This window comes from Rhea pennata, chromosome 6 (assembly GCF_028389875.1).
Source record: "Rhea pennata isolate bPtePen1 chromosome 6, bPtePen1.pri, whole genome shotgun sequence".
Lineage (NCBI taxonomy): Eukaryota > Metazoa > Chordata > Aves > Rheiformes > Rheidae > Rhea > Rhea pennata.
Window position 1 is genome coordinate 12,695,444 of NC_084668.1, and position 19,926 is coordinate 12,715,369.

The 19,926-nt window shown below is 44.0% G+C and overlaps 1 protein-coding gene across 1 annotated transcript in view; it reads left to right on the plus strand.

Moving 5' to 3' along the window:
* Positions 1–19,926, plus strand: part of SEMA5B (semaphorin 5B) — a 270,689-nt gene that overhangs the window by 220,366 nt on the left and 30,397 nt on the right. The window contains exons 13-15 of the mRNA XM_062578940.1: positions 8,340–8,457; positions 15,641–15,822; positions 18,937–19,080. Of these exons, the coding sequence (XP_062434924.1) occupies positions 8,340–8,457; positions 15,641–15,822; positions 18,937–19,080 (444 nt within the window). The remainder of the gene's footprint in view (positions 1–8,339; positions 8,458–15,640; positions 15,823–18,936; positions 19,081–19,926) is intronic.

Consider the following 19,926-nt stretch of genomic DNA (forward strand, 5'->3'; position numbering starts at 1 on the left):
CTTTCAGACAACAGTGACAGTGTAAAACATAAATGTATCCTTTGTTTTACAGAAGCCCGATATTAATACCAGACGAATACATTGCTACAGATAGGTCATTAACTTCTTATTAGGAGATGCGCTATTTCACCTGTTTGGGGAGAAGGAAGGATCTGGAGGCAGAGAAAAGTTGTACGTGTAAAGATCAAGAGAGCATATACAATATATATGGTTCATGAAAAAGCATTGTACTTAGTTCTATCTAGTGTCTTTTACATGTCAAAATATCAAAATGCTGTAGATCTACAGTAACACTCTAGTGTGAAAAGGAATAGGGCTAGATTTCAGGAGTATCCGTTTAGTTAAATAATAGTCTCTCTTGTTAAATAGTGGAATTGATACTGCTCAATGGTGTTTTTGCAACTATGTGGGGAGTAAGCAATGGGGAATATATCGAAAGGACCATTTTACCCCTTGTTCAGTGCTGAAACAATCTTATGCTGGGCAAGAGACCTGTTAGATCCTCAGGGATGTACTAGATGGTCTAACACTTATTTGCCTTCTACAACATACATTAATCTACAAAGACTGTGTCTGGTTGAATCTACATCTAGTAGAGCAGAAAATAATTACCCAGAGCTTAACGAAATCCAGCTTTGACAAAGGAGCTGCTTAAATATGGATTACTCTTTGCTGCCTGGGTGACAACTGACTGTTTTCAGGTTTCTTTATCATCACTCACATCTCTAAGATTCCTTCCTTTGCAGGTGTTTTTCCCTTCCTAAGTTCCCCTTTTAGCATGGTTTATGTCCTTAAGTCATCAGCATCTTCCAGAGGCTACATAAAGCACCCTTCTCCATCCCTGTTACTAGGGTTGCCTAGGGTTTAGGCAGCTGTTCTTGCCTAAACCAGCCTTTCTCCTTTATCCGTTTATATCACCAGACTACAAGAATTTACTTGTTCTCAGGGAAGTCTCAAATCTGCAACCACGAAGCTGAAATGTGGAAGGAGAGCACATGGTCACCTGGCAGCCACCTTCAGACACGGGCTGACATGGGGCAGGTCCAGGCAGGAACACACGACCGCGCTGGTTTGCCCAAGCTGCCTTTCCAAGGGATGTTGAGTCCCTGCTGCCTCTTCCCATTTGGCAGCCCCAGGGGGGAGGTTTTCTTTAGGCTCAAAAGCCTGCTGAGGCTGGGAAATTATTGTGCTTCAGAATCCCAACAAAATCCCCCCACTCAGAAATTCCTTCTGGCTATTCCTTTCACTGGGGCTTTAATAGCATCCAAGTTTTCTTGTGGATGACTGATCCCATCACTGGTAGTCAGAGGCCCTCTGTATTTCTGTTTTTATTAGAGGTCAGTTTTGCTTGGCACAGTGACAAGAGTTCCTTATAGTGTTTATGGAACACCACATTCATTTTTTTAATAAGCTGCTTTACTGATGTAAACATAAATCTAGATTTAATCAGACTTTTTCTCAGGTGGCATTAATCTTCATATTTGAATAAATGCAATGTTGTTTTATTTCGCGGCATTAAAAATAAAAAGAACACCTATCCAATAAAGAAGTCACTGTTGCTAAAAGATGATGGAATGGGATGTCAGAGGGTAAGAAAGGGAATAGTTTGTTCTGTAAATTGCATGAGGCCATAATCTATAAACCACGATCGATTAAAGAGATATTGAAAATGTTAGAGCGAGAGGTGGATACTAATAACTCAAGGTCCCTGATGTGGAAAGGAAAATAAGGTGAAACTGCCTATGAAAATCATGGGTCTGTTCACTGTTCCTTTCAAATAAGTTACACGTGCTTGGCCAATAAATGAAATTTAATTTTAGAGGTCATTTTATGCCATAGCTTTAATTTATGCATTCAAAACAAATTGTGTGCAGAGTAGGAATCACTAATACTAAGTATGTGTGGGCGATAAATTGCACACATACACTTCAGCTTCTCTGCTTTCGTGTCCAATATCAAATGCCCAAATACCAAACCTTATCTATCCAGATCAACATCAGCTGTAGCCCTCAGAGTGGTGGTACCTGACAGTTCTAGTATGCTCTTCCTGAGCAGTGCCCTGCCGCACAAATCGCCCCATTAATTGCATCTAAAGTATGTGGCTACTGATCTTGAGGAAAGGGCAGGAGCATCTGGCACAGAATATGTTGTATTCACCAGTTGAGAAATGAAGTTGCTACTTGACCACCATCTGACTAAAGCAGCTCAGTTCCACTCGGCTTCTTCTCTCAGTGGGGAAAGATAATGGATTTGCACAGATCACTAACTCATCTCTGCAGTTTAAATTTTTAAAGGTATCAAAACTATAGGGATTGTTTGAAGGTTTGGTGCTTTTTTCCCCTTTATAATCTTATTTTCCTAGGCCATGAACATCCTTTTGATTCTCATTCTTCTCTTTTCATGCCATCTGGCTTTAGGGAAGACAGAAGTCCACTCTTCCTTGCATGGGCTATTGAGGTTGTCAGTAATTATGATTTGGTTGGCTGGAAGCTAATATGATTATTTGTTTAGTTCATCCTCTCTGTAGGTTAATAGCAATGGGACAATAAGCTAACCTTGTCAGGAAATGCCTGTCTGCCAAACACAGCTGCATGCCTGCAACTAGCAGACGTAGTTAAAACCACCCTCTTGCTTGCAGTGTTAACTTGCCTGCTCTGAGAGTAGAGCGAAGCCATGTGAATTCTGAGGTCTGATTCCTCAAAGGAGCGAGGTGCTGCCTGTCTCCTAGGATGCTGAGCACAGATGAGTGTCGATTGCTCGGTGCCTTGTAGGATCAGGCCGATAAAAGTTTGCCCTGCATTAGTGAGTTGATAATGCTGCTAACACTATGTCTCTAGTGAACTAAGTGGTGATGCCCACTGGATACTTAAACATCTAGGTGCAAAATGGGGATCGCCGTCTCCCTGGTGAACGTGTTGCAGGCTCCAAATTCATCAGCAAAAATGTAGAACCCTCTCGTGGCATGATGCCACAGTTTTGTTAGCAGATACGGTTGGGGAAGGGTTTCTTAGTCTTTGGATCTAGACCTCTCCTCTGTTGATCATCACACCCTGTTGTTCCATTCCAAATTGCACTTAGTCATCACTAAGGAATGAGAGAGAGGAAAATCTAGAGAGGGTGAAGGTTGGGAGAGCAAGCACATCCTGACAGATGAAAGAAGCACAGTCCTTTAGTGTGAATGCTTGAGATGACTACTTTGTGGCTCATGGTACAAAATGGCATGGTTACTTGTCTTCTCTCTGGTAATAAGAGTGGGAAGAAGCTGTAGTAATTCTTTCTTTCCCTTGGTCTATCAAAACCTGATCTCTTCAGTCTAGTTCTATTGATCTGCAGATCCATTTATTACCCAGTCTAAAGCTTTTTATCTGTCAGGGAAAACTGATCAAAAGATGAAGTCATCTAGACCCAGAAGTGAGTTAAAGTCTGACTGAGAAACTTCTAAACTAGAGACTTTTAAGCCTTAATGAAGATTTTGAAAGGAGACATCATTCAGGCTATTACAAAAAAATTCCCAAATCCCTGTGTCGTTTAGATTATGAGATTGCTACTGTCATTTTGCAAGCACCTTGGGACAAACATTCTGTTTAGAAAACAGTTGTGCTCAGTGATCAATCATTATTGTGTGCCTTTGCTCAAATTCAGCCCCTTTTAAGAGAAAGAGCAAAAAATTTTAAAAAGAGAAAAACATTTGGTTTCATTTGTGATGCATTGTTTTCAGCACTGTGGGTGAGCAGTTCCTGTGTTTGTCTGAGCAGAAATCTCCTTAGCTGGTGGTCATCATAGCATGCTGATCGTACTTCCCAAAGGAGGTGAAGTTGTAGCTGCTGCAGCGATGTCACATGACTGGAGATGGAGAAGAGATGGGATTAGGACATAAGACAAGGCCTGAACAAGGGATGTGAAAGGGAGATACCTAACAGAGAATCCTTTAGATCGCACTGGGAGACCTTCTGCCTTAGGCCAGTGACCATTTTATTTATGCCTTGGTAATATTTTAGGAGGGGTGAAGCTTCCCTTCTGGGAGAGATGCACTGGGACCAGCTACTCAGCCACACGTGAAGGGCCCTTGCCTCTAAGGTGCTGCCTGGATCCCCACAGCTGCCTTTGCATTCCCTTCTTCCTTTCCCTGTTCCTTTCCCCCCATTCATCCATGGAATGTACATGTGGATCAAAATATTTGTACCACCTCATACCTTACATTTATCTCCAAGCAGGCCCCTGGGACATGGGGAAGAAACAAGTGCTGTGATCTCCCTTCCCCACATCATAAGTCTTTGGCTTTTTTTGAGGAGATCTTGCTAAGGACCGTCATCTTGTAAGCAGGAATCTTTTTACTGCAAATGCTAATAGTGAAGGCTCAGGATTTTGTAAGCTTCAGAGGCCCTATAAAAACTCTTTTGAGTCATAGGTAAGAGTTTCCAGTGACGCCAGTGGGCAGTGGATAGTGCCCCATTTGCAGAGTCTGAATCCTTTGTGTTATCTCAGATCACTGCTGTAGAAATGATTGCAAGAGCCAACAACAGCAAGGCTTACAGCTCCGGAACAGCAGGCAGCAGGTGAGCTCTTATGAATAAGATCCTATTTTCATGCAAATGTCCTTGGTAAGTGAGAATAAGGAACTGGAGAAAAATACCTTACAAATAGAATTGTTTTTCAATTGAGCATTTTCCCTGTGTGTTCTATTATGCCCCAGATAAGACATTTATTGCAAGCCAATGAACTAAAGTGAATCGCTATTGATAGTAATGCCCTGTCATAACAACTCTGACCTCTTAGATATCCGTCAAGAAGTGCTCTCCTGAGTCCTCACTGAATGCACTGCAATTAGTAGATGGCCAGAGGGGAACTGAGGGCACAGGCTGTGTGGTATCATCACCGTCTTACTTCCACAAACGTGCCACTTTTGGGGATTTTATTAGCTAAGTCATTAGCATTAATACAGCCAGTGTTCCCTGCTGTGCTCAGGTACTCTTTGGGGGTAATGGATTCTCTTTACTTGTATGAATTTTGGTGGGACTGTCATTGGTTCCTTGAGCATTGCTCTTCTGTCACTGTGGAAACCTGTGTAAAGCTTTCTCTGTTGAAGATTGTATATATGGTGTGAAATTCAGGTCCTGTTGAGCCAACAACAGAAGCTCCATTAACTTAGAAATGTCAGACTTTCATTCTAGCATATAAACGCCTCTATATGTTACTTCACAGTATTTACGTAATGCCCCACGTGCCTTCTGGTCCCCAGGCCTGTGTGGGACTTTTTCGCAGTATCATGATATGAAATTATATTTAACATTTCAATTTATTTAGTGTTCTGCGCACAAGGAAATGCTGTGATATCTTTTCATTTTCCACACCACAGTGTCTGATCTACTAAGAATGACAGCATGTTGCTGAAGCATTTTGATCTCTGTGTGTGCATGTATGCATACATATATTTGCCTTTTGGTGTGTGCTCACAGGTGTGGTTTTATCATTTAATGACATAAATAGGGACATGTATTCTAAAGATATTTTAAAGATATAAATTAGGGTGGATTTTGAAGTGTTCTCTTAAGGTATTTGCCAGAAATGTCCTCTTGCAATAGTGCACATTGTAATCCTTTTCCTGCTTACAAAAGGGGGAAAAATGAAGCAAATTTTGTGTTAGTAAATACATTCCTCCTTACCCTTAAGTGTATCACTGTCAGTTGATATAATAGGTTTCTTACCAGAGTTGAGGCAGACGAGTGGGCTCTGAATTCTGAAGGGAGGCAGACAGCGTAGCTGTTTAGTTTTTAGATTTCAAATGGTTTTGAGGGCCTGCTGTCAGGTGGGAAGAAGTCCTGGTCTTTGATGGTTGTTAAATTACAGTGCGCACTTTGACAGCCCAGTGGAGTCAGGGGCTTGTGTGCGTGGCAGAGGCAGCCAAATAAGAATTCATTGCTTCCAGGATCCCGGACCCGGAGACGGTGCAGCGCGGGCCAGCCGCAGCTCTGCGCTAACAAGCACGGTGTCGGGCTTTGGCCAAAGCCCAACCTGGTCTAGGGGCTGCAGTAGGGTTCCCCATGGCTCGTCAGCTGCGAGGGTCAGTGTCGGTGGCGAGGGAATGGCAGGCTGTGATTCATCGGGTGCACCCTGAGGGCTCTGCAGCTCGCAGCTGGCAGCCAAGAGCACCACATTAGCTGCCTGACATACATTATGATAGTGCCAGCAAAGTGGTCAGTGCCTAACTGGGATATATCGCAGCCTGCAGAGTAGCTGAGGGCTGCAGCACAGAACATATGGAGATTATTTTCTGAATTTATGCAGCACATGTTTTCCTATAAATTAAATTCAGAGAAAATGTGTATCATAATAGGGCAATGCTCACAACAGCCTTCCTTGTTGTGAATTACAATGACCTCTCTCTGCTCACAGCGTGCCCAGCAAAATGGCTTCATGCAGTTGGAGGCAATAGCATGTCCTCAGTGTCAGAGTCTGGAAGCATGACCAAAGGGCTCTGTAACTAAAATCTGGGCCTTTTTTTTTTTTTTCATTGCTTTTCTCATTATTATTCTTCCCTCCAGAAACCGCGCAGTTTGCTCCTGAAATGCCGAGTTACCTAGAGGGTGGGCAGATGCCCTGCTTCCGCCTCGCAGTCCCAATGGCTCCTCAGTAACTACTTCTGTGCCGACCGTGTTGAGGGGCTGCTGCAATGTTGAAGGCAGATAAGACCTTTCCTTGGATGTGGAGGCAGACCGTCTCCGTGGATTGGGCAGCGTGGCTTGCCAAAGCAGTAGGATCAGGATCCATAGCCAGAATGAGCAAAGCAGCACATGTCCCTTCTGTGTCCTTGGACTGAGGATCTCAAATCTTTTCTAGGCAAATATTTGATGTTCTGTTGCCTGGGACTGAGTCAAAATCATCTTTGCCTTTTCCTTGGATGTTTTTAAGCAGTTGAAAGAAAATCTGGTAGACAGCCCATTGTGACTTCCATCCTAGAGCATGAAAGATGTAGAGCTATGTTCCTTATAATTCAGTAGTTTAAATCTTCACTAGAGCCAATGTCTTTCTGCAAAGTATGAGCAAACTGGAAACTTGTAATTAAAATATAAATATATAGGTATGTGTAAAAATCAGTGGGCACCAGAGAGCACGCTACAGTCTAAGGTTTCCTTGGGGCAAATTGCTGTTGAGTCAGTACAGACTGGTACAGCATCCAGCATTTTCAGCTGTGCTTGAGAGACATGCTTTTTCGTTTGTGGCTGATTACAAGCTAATAGGATTTCAAAGATTTCTGGATGGGAACAGTTCACATCTCATTGCATTTGATTCTTCTTTTTTGATGTTTCATTTATCATACTGATACCTACCCTAGAATAAATTTTATTACTCTCCCATTTAGCTTCTTGAACTGAATTTTTCTCTTTGGTCCCTTGCTGGTGTCTAATTGGCAGTTTTCAAATCATTTGGGACTTTTGGAAAGATCCTAGCAGCTCTTCATGTGATAGAGTGGAACGGATCATTGGAATAAAATATAATGTTACAAATCTTTTTAGGTTTAGTTCTCTCTTCTTTGTCTTTGACTAACACATACGTGATCTGGCTTGTACAATTATGTTTTCATAATGAAAACTAACAACTTGAAAGCGACTCATGAGAATAACCAATACAGCTGAATTTTATCAATACAGCCTAATTCTGTGACTGACCTTCTCTGTCTAGTGGCAGTAGTAACCCTAGTTATTTTTCTTTAGCAGCTCACATGTTGGGAACACACACTTAGCCTATAAATATGGATTCAGGGGGAAAATGAATACAGCAGTGTTCAAAGCAGCCAAAAGCTTAGAAATAATGTTCTGCTGTGACTTTTCCAAACTGATATCTTGATGTTAGAATTATAAATGAAACCATTGTTCGAGCAAAGGCTAAGACTAATAGGAAGCCTTTATTACTGGTCCATTGGCTAATTGTGCTTGTCTAACCCCTCTGGATGGACAGAGTGTCAGAAAATATACTCACAGAGGTTGCTTTGTGTGAGATTTGGCCTGATGAGTGATTACTTGGGGGCAGAAAGATATCTCAGTGACAAGTGTTCTTTGACTAAAATTTGTAAAGTCATTTTCTTTCCCTAGGCCTTGGAAAGGAGTGAACTGATTTTTAATCTACAGCTTCTATGAGTGATACTTGCTTTGTGTCCCATCACCCTCCTATTCAGCCATTCCCCCCTTCCAAGCAGGTAAACCTCTGCTTAGAAGAAATTGTTTCTTCAGCTGAGCCTTGGTGCAGTTGACAGCTGTCATATACAAGCACTATACTTGAACACACATTTTTAGAGCTAGCCAATCTTAAAGAGCTTTAATCTTTTCTCTTTGCACATGCAGGGAATGTCTAGGAGCCAGAGACCCGTACTGTGGCTGGGATAGCAAGCAGAAGCGATGCACCACCATTGAGGACAGCTCCAACATGAGCCTGTGGACTCAAAATATTACTGAGTGCCCAGTAAGTGGAAGGAGTGGAAATTTTTTTAGATCCACTGGTCTGCGAGTGTATGTGTGTAAAAGGGAGAGAGAAAGTGAGTGTGTGGTAGCCTAGTGCCAAGAAGCTGCCTTAGGACAAGCTAGTCTTGTTGTACAGCTGCATCCTACTTGCTCTGTACTCTGGAATGACCTGAGAGGGGAAGAGTACTGGCTGTTAGGGGGCACGCTGAGCCCAGCGACAAACGCTTTCTCTAATTCTCAGCACAGACATCCCAATACATTTGTTTGCCTCAGAAAGGGGGATCCCAAGAGAAGCATTCAGTCGCCCTCCTGCCCACCCTTGCCTTGGGTGGAGTAGTTTGGATCATGCTGTTGAGTGCCTGCTGAGAAACAGGTAAGCCCAGATGAAACCGGAGCCACCTCATGGCTTCTCCACTGTCTACACCATTCCCTTGGCTTCCCTGTAGGTCTGGGAAATCAAAGTAGCTGATGTACAGTGTCCTCAGGCTGTGGCCAGTTTGTTCCCCTCTTAGACCTCAGAGCTGGGTAAAGGAAATAAAGCTGGGGAAGAAGCATTGCATTAGTAAAGGAGAAGGCATCTGAGGAACAGCTCAGAAACAGGGCATGTATGGTTTGCAGGGAGAGTGAAAGGATACAGTATGTATTAAAGAACAGGAGGGGAGGGGAGAGTGCACACAGAAAGAAAGTATGAGAAAAGAATGTTAACTTCTAACTTGAATTTAGTAGACCAAAAATCAAATCTCTGTGATATTTCAAGGGGACTGTCTTCTTTCCTTGCCTTATTCTCCATGAGATGTAGCAATTAATAGAAAGTGATGCTGCTTGTGTCAGTTTGAGTTGGCTCTCTGGTTGCCTTCCCACCCACCCATCCTTTTTCTCTGACTACAATACCTGGCTCCTGGCTGTGATTCCCAGAAGCCATCTGGCCAAATTTAATTCCTGCTGCTTGAACCATACCTGCAAGGTGTTTAGGAAGGAAAGCTAGTCTTATTAAATAAATTGTAGTGAGTGGGGAGGAGAAATTTTCATTAATGTATGTTCATCGTTATTATCTTATGTCAATTAGCATGTAAATACTGCTAAGTACAGTAGACAGAGAGAGAGGGCTGCATGGGTTGTATCTTCAGTAAGCTATTTCTGTCTGGAGGTGCTGGGATGTTTATGCCCCTTATCTTCTTTACTTCTCAGATATTTTCCCAGGAAATATTAGTCATTGCTTCAATCCATCCTCAGCTTGGCAGGCTTAAGTTTTTCGCTGCTGGATTCAGAGGCTTGTGTGTTTATAACCCTCCCGTGTTGAACTGGGATGCAGTGCTTCTTGATTGCCCATGCTGTTATCTCGTCCTGCTTAATGCCTGTGTCTGTTGATAGGTGTGGGAGGTGTTAATCCGCTAGTTTGAACGTGTCTGCTGTGGTGCACACCAGGGAGCAGGCTGCTCCAGATCATTGTTTCAAGGTCATAAAAATCCGGCGCAGAATATTCAGGAGCTTTGGCTGCTCCTGGTGTGCTCAGTTTACCTTTGTTTTAGTGTTTCCCTTGTAGATTATTTTAGGTTTGGGTGCTGTCGTTCAGCCTGTGTCCTTAGACTGAAGGGCTGCCAAACACTTTAAAACCCACATGCAACCACTTACTCTTTCTTTCTCCTCTGCCCCTCACTGACATGAATTCACATCAGGGAGCAAAAGGTGTGGCTCATTTAAGCACCTTACGTCAGCTGTGCACCCAAGTACGTTCCTTGTGTTCAGTGCAAGATAAAGAAAGACTGTGGTCAACAAAGGCAAGAGCAGTGTGTACAAATGGCCACTAAAAAGGTAAGGGAGTGCAGTTGCCCAAAGTGAAATTTCCCTATTAAAACAGGCCTATTCTGAGATTTTAGTTTGAGTTTCTGTTTTAAGAAATCTTGGCTTTTCTTCCCCCACTTTTCTGGGCTGAGCACCATGCGCTCAGCTATGCTGGTACAGCTGTATGTGAGATCACACTAAAGAACAACATGGTCTAGATTAAAAAATCCCCTCCCAAATAACCTTTTCCCAACCCAGATAATGTCAATGAGTCCTTCTGCAGCCTAGACCACAAACAGATGTCCTGGCACAGCCAAAGGGGTGGCATGCAAGAACTTTTAAAGCCAGAACTGGCATATTATTGAATTACATCCTAAGAGGGCCAGGCATTAGTATGAGTCAAGCACAACACTAACAAAACTCAACTGCTACTTTTATGCGAACATCCTTGTTCAGAGCTGGTCTGTTCGTCTTTGCACAGCACTACATTGTACTACAGTTACCGCTATTAGGCTTTAATAGTAAGGGACCTTGGAAACAGGATTAATCATACTGTGTTGACGTAGCACCTTGTGCAGTGGTTAATATATGTTATTAACAGATAACATCCAGAATCTGCGAAAGATTCATTGCTAACGTTGCAATGTCAAACATTCAAAGGTCATAAAAACCTTCAACGTTCAAATGTTAAGAAATGCTAGGACAAAAACAAGAGTTGTGTATGCAACTCTTGTTTTCTCTATTGGTGCATGCACCGTATCAGGCAGTCTTGAGCTACACGATTGCATACTATTTCTTCCTAGGCGTGGGAGAGATGAGATGTTTTTTGTTTTTAGGAAAATGACCCCCTTCCCCCTCCACACATCCTACTTTATAGAATTGTACTGATGCCAGTATGAGCCATTAGCAGGAAAAGCACTTCAGATTTGGTTCACAAACTCCAGCTGCCAGGCTCATGGAGTCTCTGTTGACAGCTGTCAACAGAGGTTAGCTGTCTGCAACTCAGGAACTGAGTATGTCCAGTGGCAGGAAGTGACTGTTCCAGTCCTCCTTTTCCCAAGCCAGATCATGCTCTACATCACAGGTTTTCATCCAAGGTCTGCTCCATACGCCCAGCAAATCCCTATCATCTCAGCTATCTGGCATCTGCTCCTGGCCACCACATTTTCTTGCTAGCCAGTCCTAGTCTCCTTACTCCTTTTTGGGGGTGACTAGCAGACTTGCACCCCCCTATCAAGTTGTGTGGCCACAGCCACTCAGTGCTGCAGACCCTGGGATGAGCCTTCTCTGGTCCACACTAAAGCATGCCTAATGCACAGAGACTGTTTCAGGACTTTAGGTGCCAAAATCAAAATCTGTAATAAGCATTGAAAAATCAAGAATTTTTCTCTCCACTTCCCAAGGATTTTTTACCCTAGATAGATTTGAATGGCTTTTCATGAAAATTGCAAAAAATGTTACAAGGACATAATAAAGACCAGTTCCTTAGTTTGAACACTGGAATGATTCAAGGAAAAGGTTGCTACTTACAGACCAATGTTCTTTTTTTCCTAGATTTGATTTTAGAAATGGTTGACGTAACTTGTTTGAAACTTTCATGGGAACTTCCGGTTGAAATGATTGAAGCTTGGCAAAGTTATAAGGAGTCGACATCTGAATCCTAAGGGGAAGTACTGAGGAATCTAAAGAACAGGCAAAGCTTGTAGCCTTGTCTATAATATCAGAATAGACATAGAAAATATCCTGTTGAGAGGATGAGGGAATGGAGTCTGAATTTTTAAATCCCTTTCTTGAGCCTTTAAATACAAGGAAGAGATGGTACAAGGAGGAAAGGATGAAGCCTTTGGTGGAAGTACACCATTTTACGAAATATGAGAACGCAAAGTGGTTGTATTGTCCGGTTAGAAAAGTGCATTAGATCACAGGTGTTTTTAAAGGTGTCCTCTCTGCCAGATGGACACTGTTGGCTACAAAGGATCTCCCTTGTAGCCCTTCAGGATCCCTTCAGGATCTTCCTGAAAATGATCAATGCATGCAGGTTTTTATCCCAATTCCAAGTTTGCTCTTTTGACGATATTTCTATGAATTTACAAATGAAATAATAATCCATATATAATTTCTTAAGGATAAAAACTTCCCACACTCAGAACGTGACATGTTTATAAATCTTAACATTTCAGCTATGGCCGCTTATGGCCGCTTATTTGTTTAATTTTTGGGTTGCTTCCCAGTACCACTTATGAGCCAATAATTATTTGTCAGCTTTTCTTTTTTAATTGAAGCCACGGGCCATATCATACCATTGATTTCTGAACAGAACTCCCTGCTGGAATCAGCAGGGCTTTCTGGCTCAGAAATGAGCAGAAATGATCCAATACTTGGATTATGACTTTTGTACGGCAAGAGGAAAAAGGGGATAAAAAAAACTAGTATTAAATATTTCAAAATAGCTTTCTTGATTTTTCCCCCTCTAACTTTTAACAACTAACTGTCTTCATTTGTGACTGCGTGTGTGTTTAAAATAACCAATTTAACAACAGCAACAAAACACGGTGTTCTCTTCTCCGGGCATCTTGCCTCATAACCTGCAGCCTGGAGCAAATTTTTGCTTCAGCATGACAATCCATTGAAAGCAAAGGTTTGCAACAGATGCTTGAAGCCCCCTAAGTACAGTCTGACAAGCGCAGTAACAAATCTAAATCACTTCCATGTCACTGCTGCGTATTTTTGATGCCATGATAAGGGTGGGAGGGAAGTTGACAGCCCACTAAAGGTGCGTAGTGAGCGTTTAACGCAATGCCAGACTTGGAGAATAAACTCAGGGCAGTGTGTTTCAGAAGACGAGTGTTCAAGGACGTTTCCCATATGTTTGACTGACTCAGTACGTGGCCCCCGACCAGTCTTGCAGCCTCTCAGTGCCTCAGTTTCCTTGCCAGTAGAGCAGAAGAAATGTTTTTCCCCCCCATGCAGCACAGTGAACTGATGCCTGATGGCTGCAGTCTGCAAAGCGTAGTCCCGATGGTTTTTGTCAGCAGCTGTAGCTGGCTCAGTTTTTGAGCCAAGGTTGATCGCGAGGGCCCCAGCCTGGTCCTTTCTTCGCCCTTCTTGGCATGAGACACTGAGGCCAAGTTCAGCATTGCCTTTGCTGGCAGTTTTACCAAAGCCGCTGAGCATGCCAGGGTGATGTTAGTTGGGGTGAGTCGCTCATTCCCTGCCTTCATCCCCCAGCAGGATGAAGGAGGTGGGGAGGATGGAGGAGGTCTCCTGGGGGTAGTGGGTCATGGCAAGGAGATAACCCATCACGAGGGAGGAGGAGAGGGGGGATGAGAAACAAATGAGCTGGCCTCACCCCACAGATGGACAAGGGGATAGTAGGAGTTGCTAAGGAGGGCTGAAATCTAGGGGGTTCCTAGTGGAAGAGCCTGAGGTGGTAAAAAGAGTTTTGGAGGAATATGGGGAAATTGTGGGGGAAATAGGTCTCTTTTCAGGCTCCTCTGATTTCTTACTAAACAGCCTTCCTAAACCTGCTGTATTTAGTCCTTCTAACCTGTATTTCCTTGTGCCAGCCGCAGTCCCTGAGGTGCCCTTCCCAACAACCCTCTCAGCTGGAGGTGGTGGGACAGGCCTGGAGATGCCAGCGAGAGCATGATGGCAGTTGGCGGGCTCAGGGCAGGGCTGAGTAATCTGGCCACACATGGTGGAGCAGCTGCAGCCAGCAGAGCTGGAGCTCCTTGGGGCTGCCAGCCCAGGGCTTGGAGGAAGCATAGCCATGAGTCTCAGCTCTGCAAAGAGCAGCATGGGGATCACTCTTGACCTCCAAATTTTGGATCTGGCACAGCACTTTCACACCTCCTCCTGCTGCTGGCTGGGCACCATGATGCCTTTGGCTCCTTGTAGCCATAAGGCATCATGGTTAAAAGACCCTCAGTGCTCATTTCCAGTACATTTTGTACCCAAACCTCTCACACTGGGACCACAGTTCTGTTACCCAGCGTGCACTTAGGCTGGGGAGCAAGGACCAAGTAGGACTCTTCCTTCTCTGCAAGGGACATTACTCTGTTTTGCCCATGAGGTCTGTGGTGTTACATCCCTGTGCATGACCTGAGTGCAGCATCCGTGTGACAGGCACTGGGGGACAGAGTAGCCCTGTGGTTGCTAACAAGATGTGGAAATGTGTCACCTGATTTGGGGGACAGATGCAGGGACTCCCAGCCAGTGAGGGACTAAGCTGTGCTGAGCCTGTGCTGTATCTAGACAGGCCATCTTGGATGTCTCTCTGCACTATGTCTGTGAAGTCAGGAACAGGGGGGACCCAGGGCAGGGGTTCACAGCAGGCTGCCAGACGTAGTCTTGGAGCTAGCAAATTTTCCGCTCAGAGTTGATTCCAGAGACAGCAGTGGAGTGGACATGAGAAGGCACTAGTGGCCTGGCAGTGACCCAGAAAGGAGCAGACAGTGCTAATTTTCTCAAGCTAGCCTTGGCTATAAAGACTAGCAGCTTGCTTGCTATGGCCACATCTTAGCGGTCACTTAGTGGTGGCCGTAACAACACTGGTTAAAACGAGACACCTGGGAATAATCACTGACACCCTCCCTCTTGGACAGTCTTCACCACATCTCAGCTGAAACAGTCTGTTCCTCATGCTTTTGCTCTGCCAGGATTGCAGTATTTTAACTTTGTTCTAGTGCTTAGGAACTAGTGCAAGTCCTAGTCTGTTAGCTGCTGTACAGGCGTAAAACAAAGGGCAGAGAAAGCAGATGGCAGCGTGCTCTGGTCCATAAATTGCCTGAGATCAGTTCTTGCTCTTTAGTCCACGGTGTGATCCTGAGCATTAATTAAAGTCACCCCCATCTCTTTCACCTTCTGTCCTTCGTCCAGCTTACCCATCCAGGCCTCAGTTCTGCTTAGAAAGGGTGTCAGTTCCTACTGAATGTTTGGACAGGGCCAAGCTCAACAAGGCCCCGGTCTCAGTTGGTCATTGTGGTTATACAAACATTAACTAGGAAAATAGTCTATAGTGCAGGGGCAGAACCAGAGCAGAGCTGGGCCAATTAGCATTGGCTGTTGTATTACTTGGAAAGCTGGAGCTGCGCAGTGTGAGACGGGAGAGCATGGTGGTTTTGTGGTGTGGCAGATGGATGCTTGCATCTGACGTTGGCTGGCCGGGTAGGCTTGGGTGCCTGCGTGCACATGTTAGGTATGCAGGGTGGAATTCAGAGGGTAAATATTGATGCAGCATTGTCTGAAAACAGCTCTCTGTTTTGAATCCTGCTCACAAGCACAGACAGCTCCCATCTAAGCTGCGTCTTAATCCCCCCAGCAGCTTTGTTTGGCATTTCTATTGTGGCGCTGTCTCCTGAAATGTAAACTTGCTATTAATGACCTTTTTTTTTTCAAATTAGGTGAAAAACCTGACAACAAATGGAAGATTGGGGCCTTGGTCCCCATGGCAACTGTGTGAGCATTCAGATGGGGATATCACAGGCTCCTGTATGTGTAGGTCACGTTCATGTGACAGCCCTCGTCCTCGCTGCGGAGGTCGTGCCTGTGAAGGGGCCAGGATTGAGGTCGCAAATTGTTCAAGGTACCTCAGCATCTTTGTGATCTTTAGGAGTGCAACAAGAATTGTGTCTGTTCACGCCTGCTCTCTTCCTTTGTGTTTCCATGACTGTCTTGTATCTCAGCCAAACTGAGATATGTGGGGTCCAACTTGAAGGCAGTGAAAAAATGAAGGAGTCCAATGACTCTGAAGGAAGGATCTTCAGGTGTCTCAAAAGGGGCCGTTGGAAGGTGGGCACCACAAATAAGTATAAGCATTAGCCTTTGCTACTCTATACCTCAGTTTCCCTCAACTGTACGGTGAGCAGTGTCTTATCAAGAGGGAGCAAGTACAGCAGAAGCAGTTGTTAGCCAACGGAACAACAATAGGCTAAAAAGAGGTTAAAAACAGCCTGAGGTTGCATTGCCGAAAGCAAGGAGAGATTCTTCAGAGCAACGTTTGCAAAGACAGGGCCTACCTCAGCTCCAAGCAAGGTCTGTTTGCCTTGTTCTGGGGGTCTGTGAACTGTTTGCAACACATTGGCTGTATGAAAGCAACAGATCGTCAACTGGCAGCGAGCAGAGCTTAGGAGGCATACCTGCTTTGGACGGCCCTTAAACAGCACGTACAGCTCAGCTTGTGTCCACGTGCCGCCTTTCCAGGGATGATGAAGCTTGTGCTTGAGCAGTATGGAAAGCAAATGTCCTCTGGTTGGATGCCTAAGTATAGGCGGAGTGTTTGTGTCCCTGTTACCCATCACCCTCATCATGTTATGACTCCAGGAAAGAAGATGCAATACTGTAAGCACTACTTAACCAGGGTGGGGCCAGCCAATATTTTAGTAAATATTGGGTCAATACCATTTTAATCTACATCATGTTCTCTGTAAATGTTCGTTCTGTTAAGGACAGCTGTCTCTTGACTCCTCCCTGGAGTTCAGTTCTGGTCTTGGCATGAAAGGTTCAGCAACATTCATGTTTTAATTGGCATCTCGACTTCCAGTTGTAGGCTGTGCTGCCTAAAACACAGGCAGTCATTTGTACCCCTGTGCTGCCACCGTGGGTTGAATGGAGCCTTCCCAAAGCAGCCTTTTTATGTCAGTGGGAAATGCAATGTGTGCCAGAGGGATGGGTTTGTCAGCACTGCTCTGATGATGAAAGAGGCAGGAACATCCTCAGAGAAGGGGATGAAAAATACATTATTCAATCTTAGGACATAGGAAAACAGCATGGTTTGAAAAATAGGGACATCTGGTCATCCTACATCCGCCTCAGCCCTCAAATTTCCTTTAATTGACTTCATATGGCATTGTGAATTTTTTCTGCAAAGAGAAAGCAGGATGCTTAAAGATGAGTTCTATTAGAAAGCAAAAGCTGGAAGTCTGAAAATGGAAAGTGTCCTCACTTCCATTAAAAATCCTGGAACACAAATAGATGGTGAGAATTGTTTTTTTTTTTTTTTTGAGGAATTTTTTGTAGAAATTACTTTGCTTTTTTGCTACAACAACAGCAACCTTCCATTTGACTTCTTTCATTTGAGATTTTGTATGTGATCTTTCTTCTAGACTGAGGTTGGGAAGGTAGTAGGTGGGTTAAAACATGGAAGAGTACCGTGGAAGAGTAGGATTTTTATGTAAGGGAATTTCTTGTTCTTTAACCTTGTTTGGGAAGTGAGAAGGGAAGGGAAGGAGGCAGAAAGGATGGGAGAACAAGAGGAGGAGTGCAGAAACATCTAAGAGGGGTCTGAAATAAGGCTGCCAAGAACAGGCAAGACTTGATAACAAATATAAAAAGTGTGAAGGGCAATGTGGTTTTTAACTTTCATCCTCTGCCCTGATTGGTGCTATGCCAGAAAACATTTCTTGCCAACAATGTTATTAGTTCAGTAAATGCTTTGAAAATTAACATCTGTTTTTGAGCTAAGCTTTCAAGAACCAGCGAGCACCTGAGGGTTTTTTTGACTAGACTTTTTAGAAAAAAAAATTTTTTAAGTGAATTTTCTGGCTTAAGGCAGTGTAATATCAAGATCAGGCGTTTCTGTAAGTGAGAGCATTGCCACTGGCTCCCTACAAAATGAAAACTTGCAGCAAAGAAAAGACAGGATACAGTTCCTCCTTCCCGTGTCCCTGTGAGGCTCGACGGTGTAGTAACATTGCCAAATCAAGGGAAGGGGAGCTTTAATAATCAAGAGATTTTAAAGATGAAAATATTGGCTTCTGTTTAAACACATCACTGAGTCACCACGTCAGCGGTGTCACAGAAACTGACTGCGTGCACGTGTTCAGCCGATCACAGATGCGAGGTGCAGAGTGCTGGCTTACGTCTCTGTCACTGAGGTGTGAATGGAGAGGTTTTACATCGCATTTCCCGCAGGCTAAGTTACCACTGCTCAGCTGAGATGCAATCACTCATTAAACTAGGAAACTCAATCCTGCCTCTGAGCTCTTAATTGCTTTCTGGTTTCTACAGCTTTAGGGTTACACTACAGTGGGGTTTGCAGGCTGCCATGAAAGCAAGAAGCAATTATTGTTATTTTTAATGAAATTTGAGATTTCTACTTAACAGGATTCAAGGCCGAAGGCTTTAGGAAAACACCAAATATTATGAGGCTTGTGATAAAACCATGGGAGCTGGCAGTGTTGTTGCTGTAACAGATTTAAAGCATCAGTACCAACTGAATGAGCAGAAGGTAGTTTTGTTGCTTGCTTTGGCACAGCTGGCTTTGGTGAGCCTCAAAAACTGCATTTGGTTGTGCAGAAGAGCCCAGGAGATACAACTTTGGGACTAGCTTTTGGCTCAGAAAAGAGGGTTTAAGAGACATGATGGGAGATGATGGGGGAGTAGTCAGTGAGAGTTACAGCAACCACACTGTTGCCCAGAAAATGCTAGGAGGGATTTCCAAAATCATTCAATATTGGCTTCATTTTGTTTCTTTGCAAGTCTTAGAGACTTCAGTAGGAGGAAAGTTAGGCCAATGCTAAGTGTTTTGAAAGTCCCTTTTCTAAATCTCAGCTGATATAAAGTCTGGCTGAAATTAATACATCTTCTCCAGTGCATTCAAGGATTCAGAGCATTACGTACTTTATTACTGAGCACAGCATGGCACGGGCAGATCTTCCGGTAACCTGAATACTCTGTTCTCTCTCCCTGCCTTTGGTAGAAATGGTGCTTGGACACCCTGGTCTTCCTGGGCCCCATGTAGCACTTCCTGTGGGATCGGCTTTCAGGTCCGCCAGCGATCCTGCAGCAATCCCGCTCCGCGGTATGGGGGCAGGGTCTGCGTTGGACAGAGCAGAGAAGAAAGGTAAGAGACGTTCACAACTCACTGTGCTCACTTGAGGTTTTAATGTTGCCAGCTGGAAATGATGGCAGATTAAGGCCATTCGGCCAGTTACATGGAACAGAAGACCTCCTAGAGCCTGAGATGGGTGAGGTTGCTCACATGCGCAGCCTCTCTCTTGCAACAATCCTGTGACCATCAGAGACGTCAGAGCTGCCTCCACTCTCTCTCATGACCTTTCAGACCCTCACGAGTGTTAGTGCATGACTATTCCTATCCCCAAAACAAAACATTTTCCTCCTGAACGAAAGGAGAAGTCATATCCTCTTAGCAGTCTAATTGCTGATAGTTACATTTTCATGATTCTGTACCTGAGGAGGCAATTGAATAGGTGCAGCTTTCATTGCCAATTACACCATTCCTAAGTTCTGTATTAATTGTGCTGATGCACCAGAAGTTCAAGACAGAATACAACTTAACTCACGGATTCAGAGTTGAGTTTTGCTGGCTTGGCAACAGAAAAATATCTATTTCTTCCCCCTCTAAACTATGCAAATTTGATGCAAAATCACAGAAAGACAATACTTTTAGAATGTACAGAGCCACCTGCACTGGTTCAGTTCTTCAAGCCCAGCCCATCATTAAATACATGCTTCAAGGCATCCCTATTTGGTTTCCATCTTAGACATTTCATTAAAGGCCACCTCTGCTTGGCAGGAGGCTGTTGTGTGTCCCTTGAGCGGTCACTTAAGACAGATCTCTCTGCATTTCTCAGAATACAAAGGGCAATTCATTTAACTTCCTAGATTCAGGACATTTTAATATTTGGCTTGATTTGTGGCCATTCAGGAAGGTCCCTGTTTTGTTTTA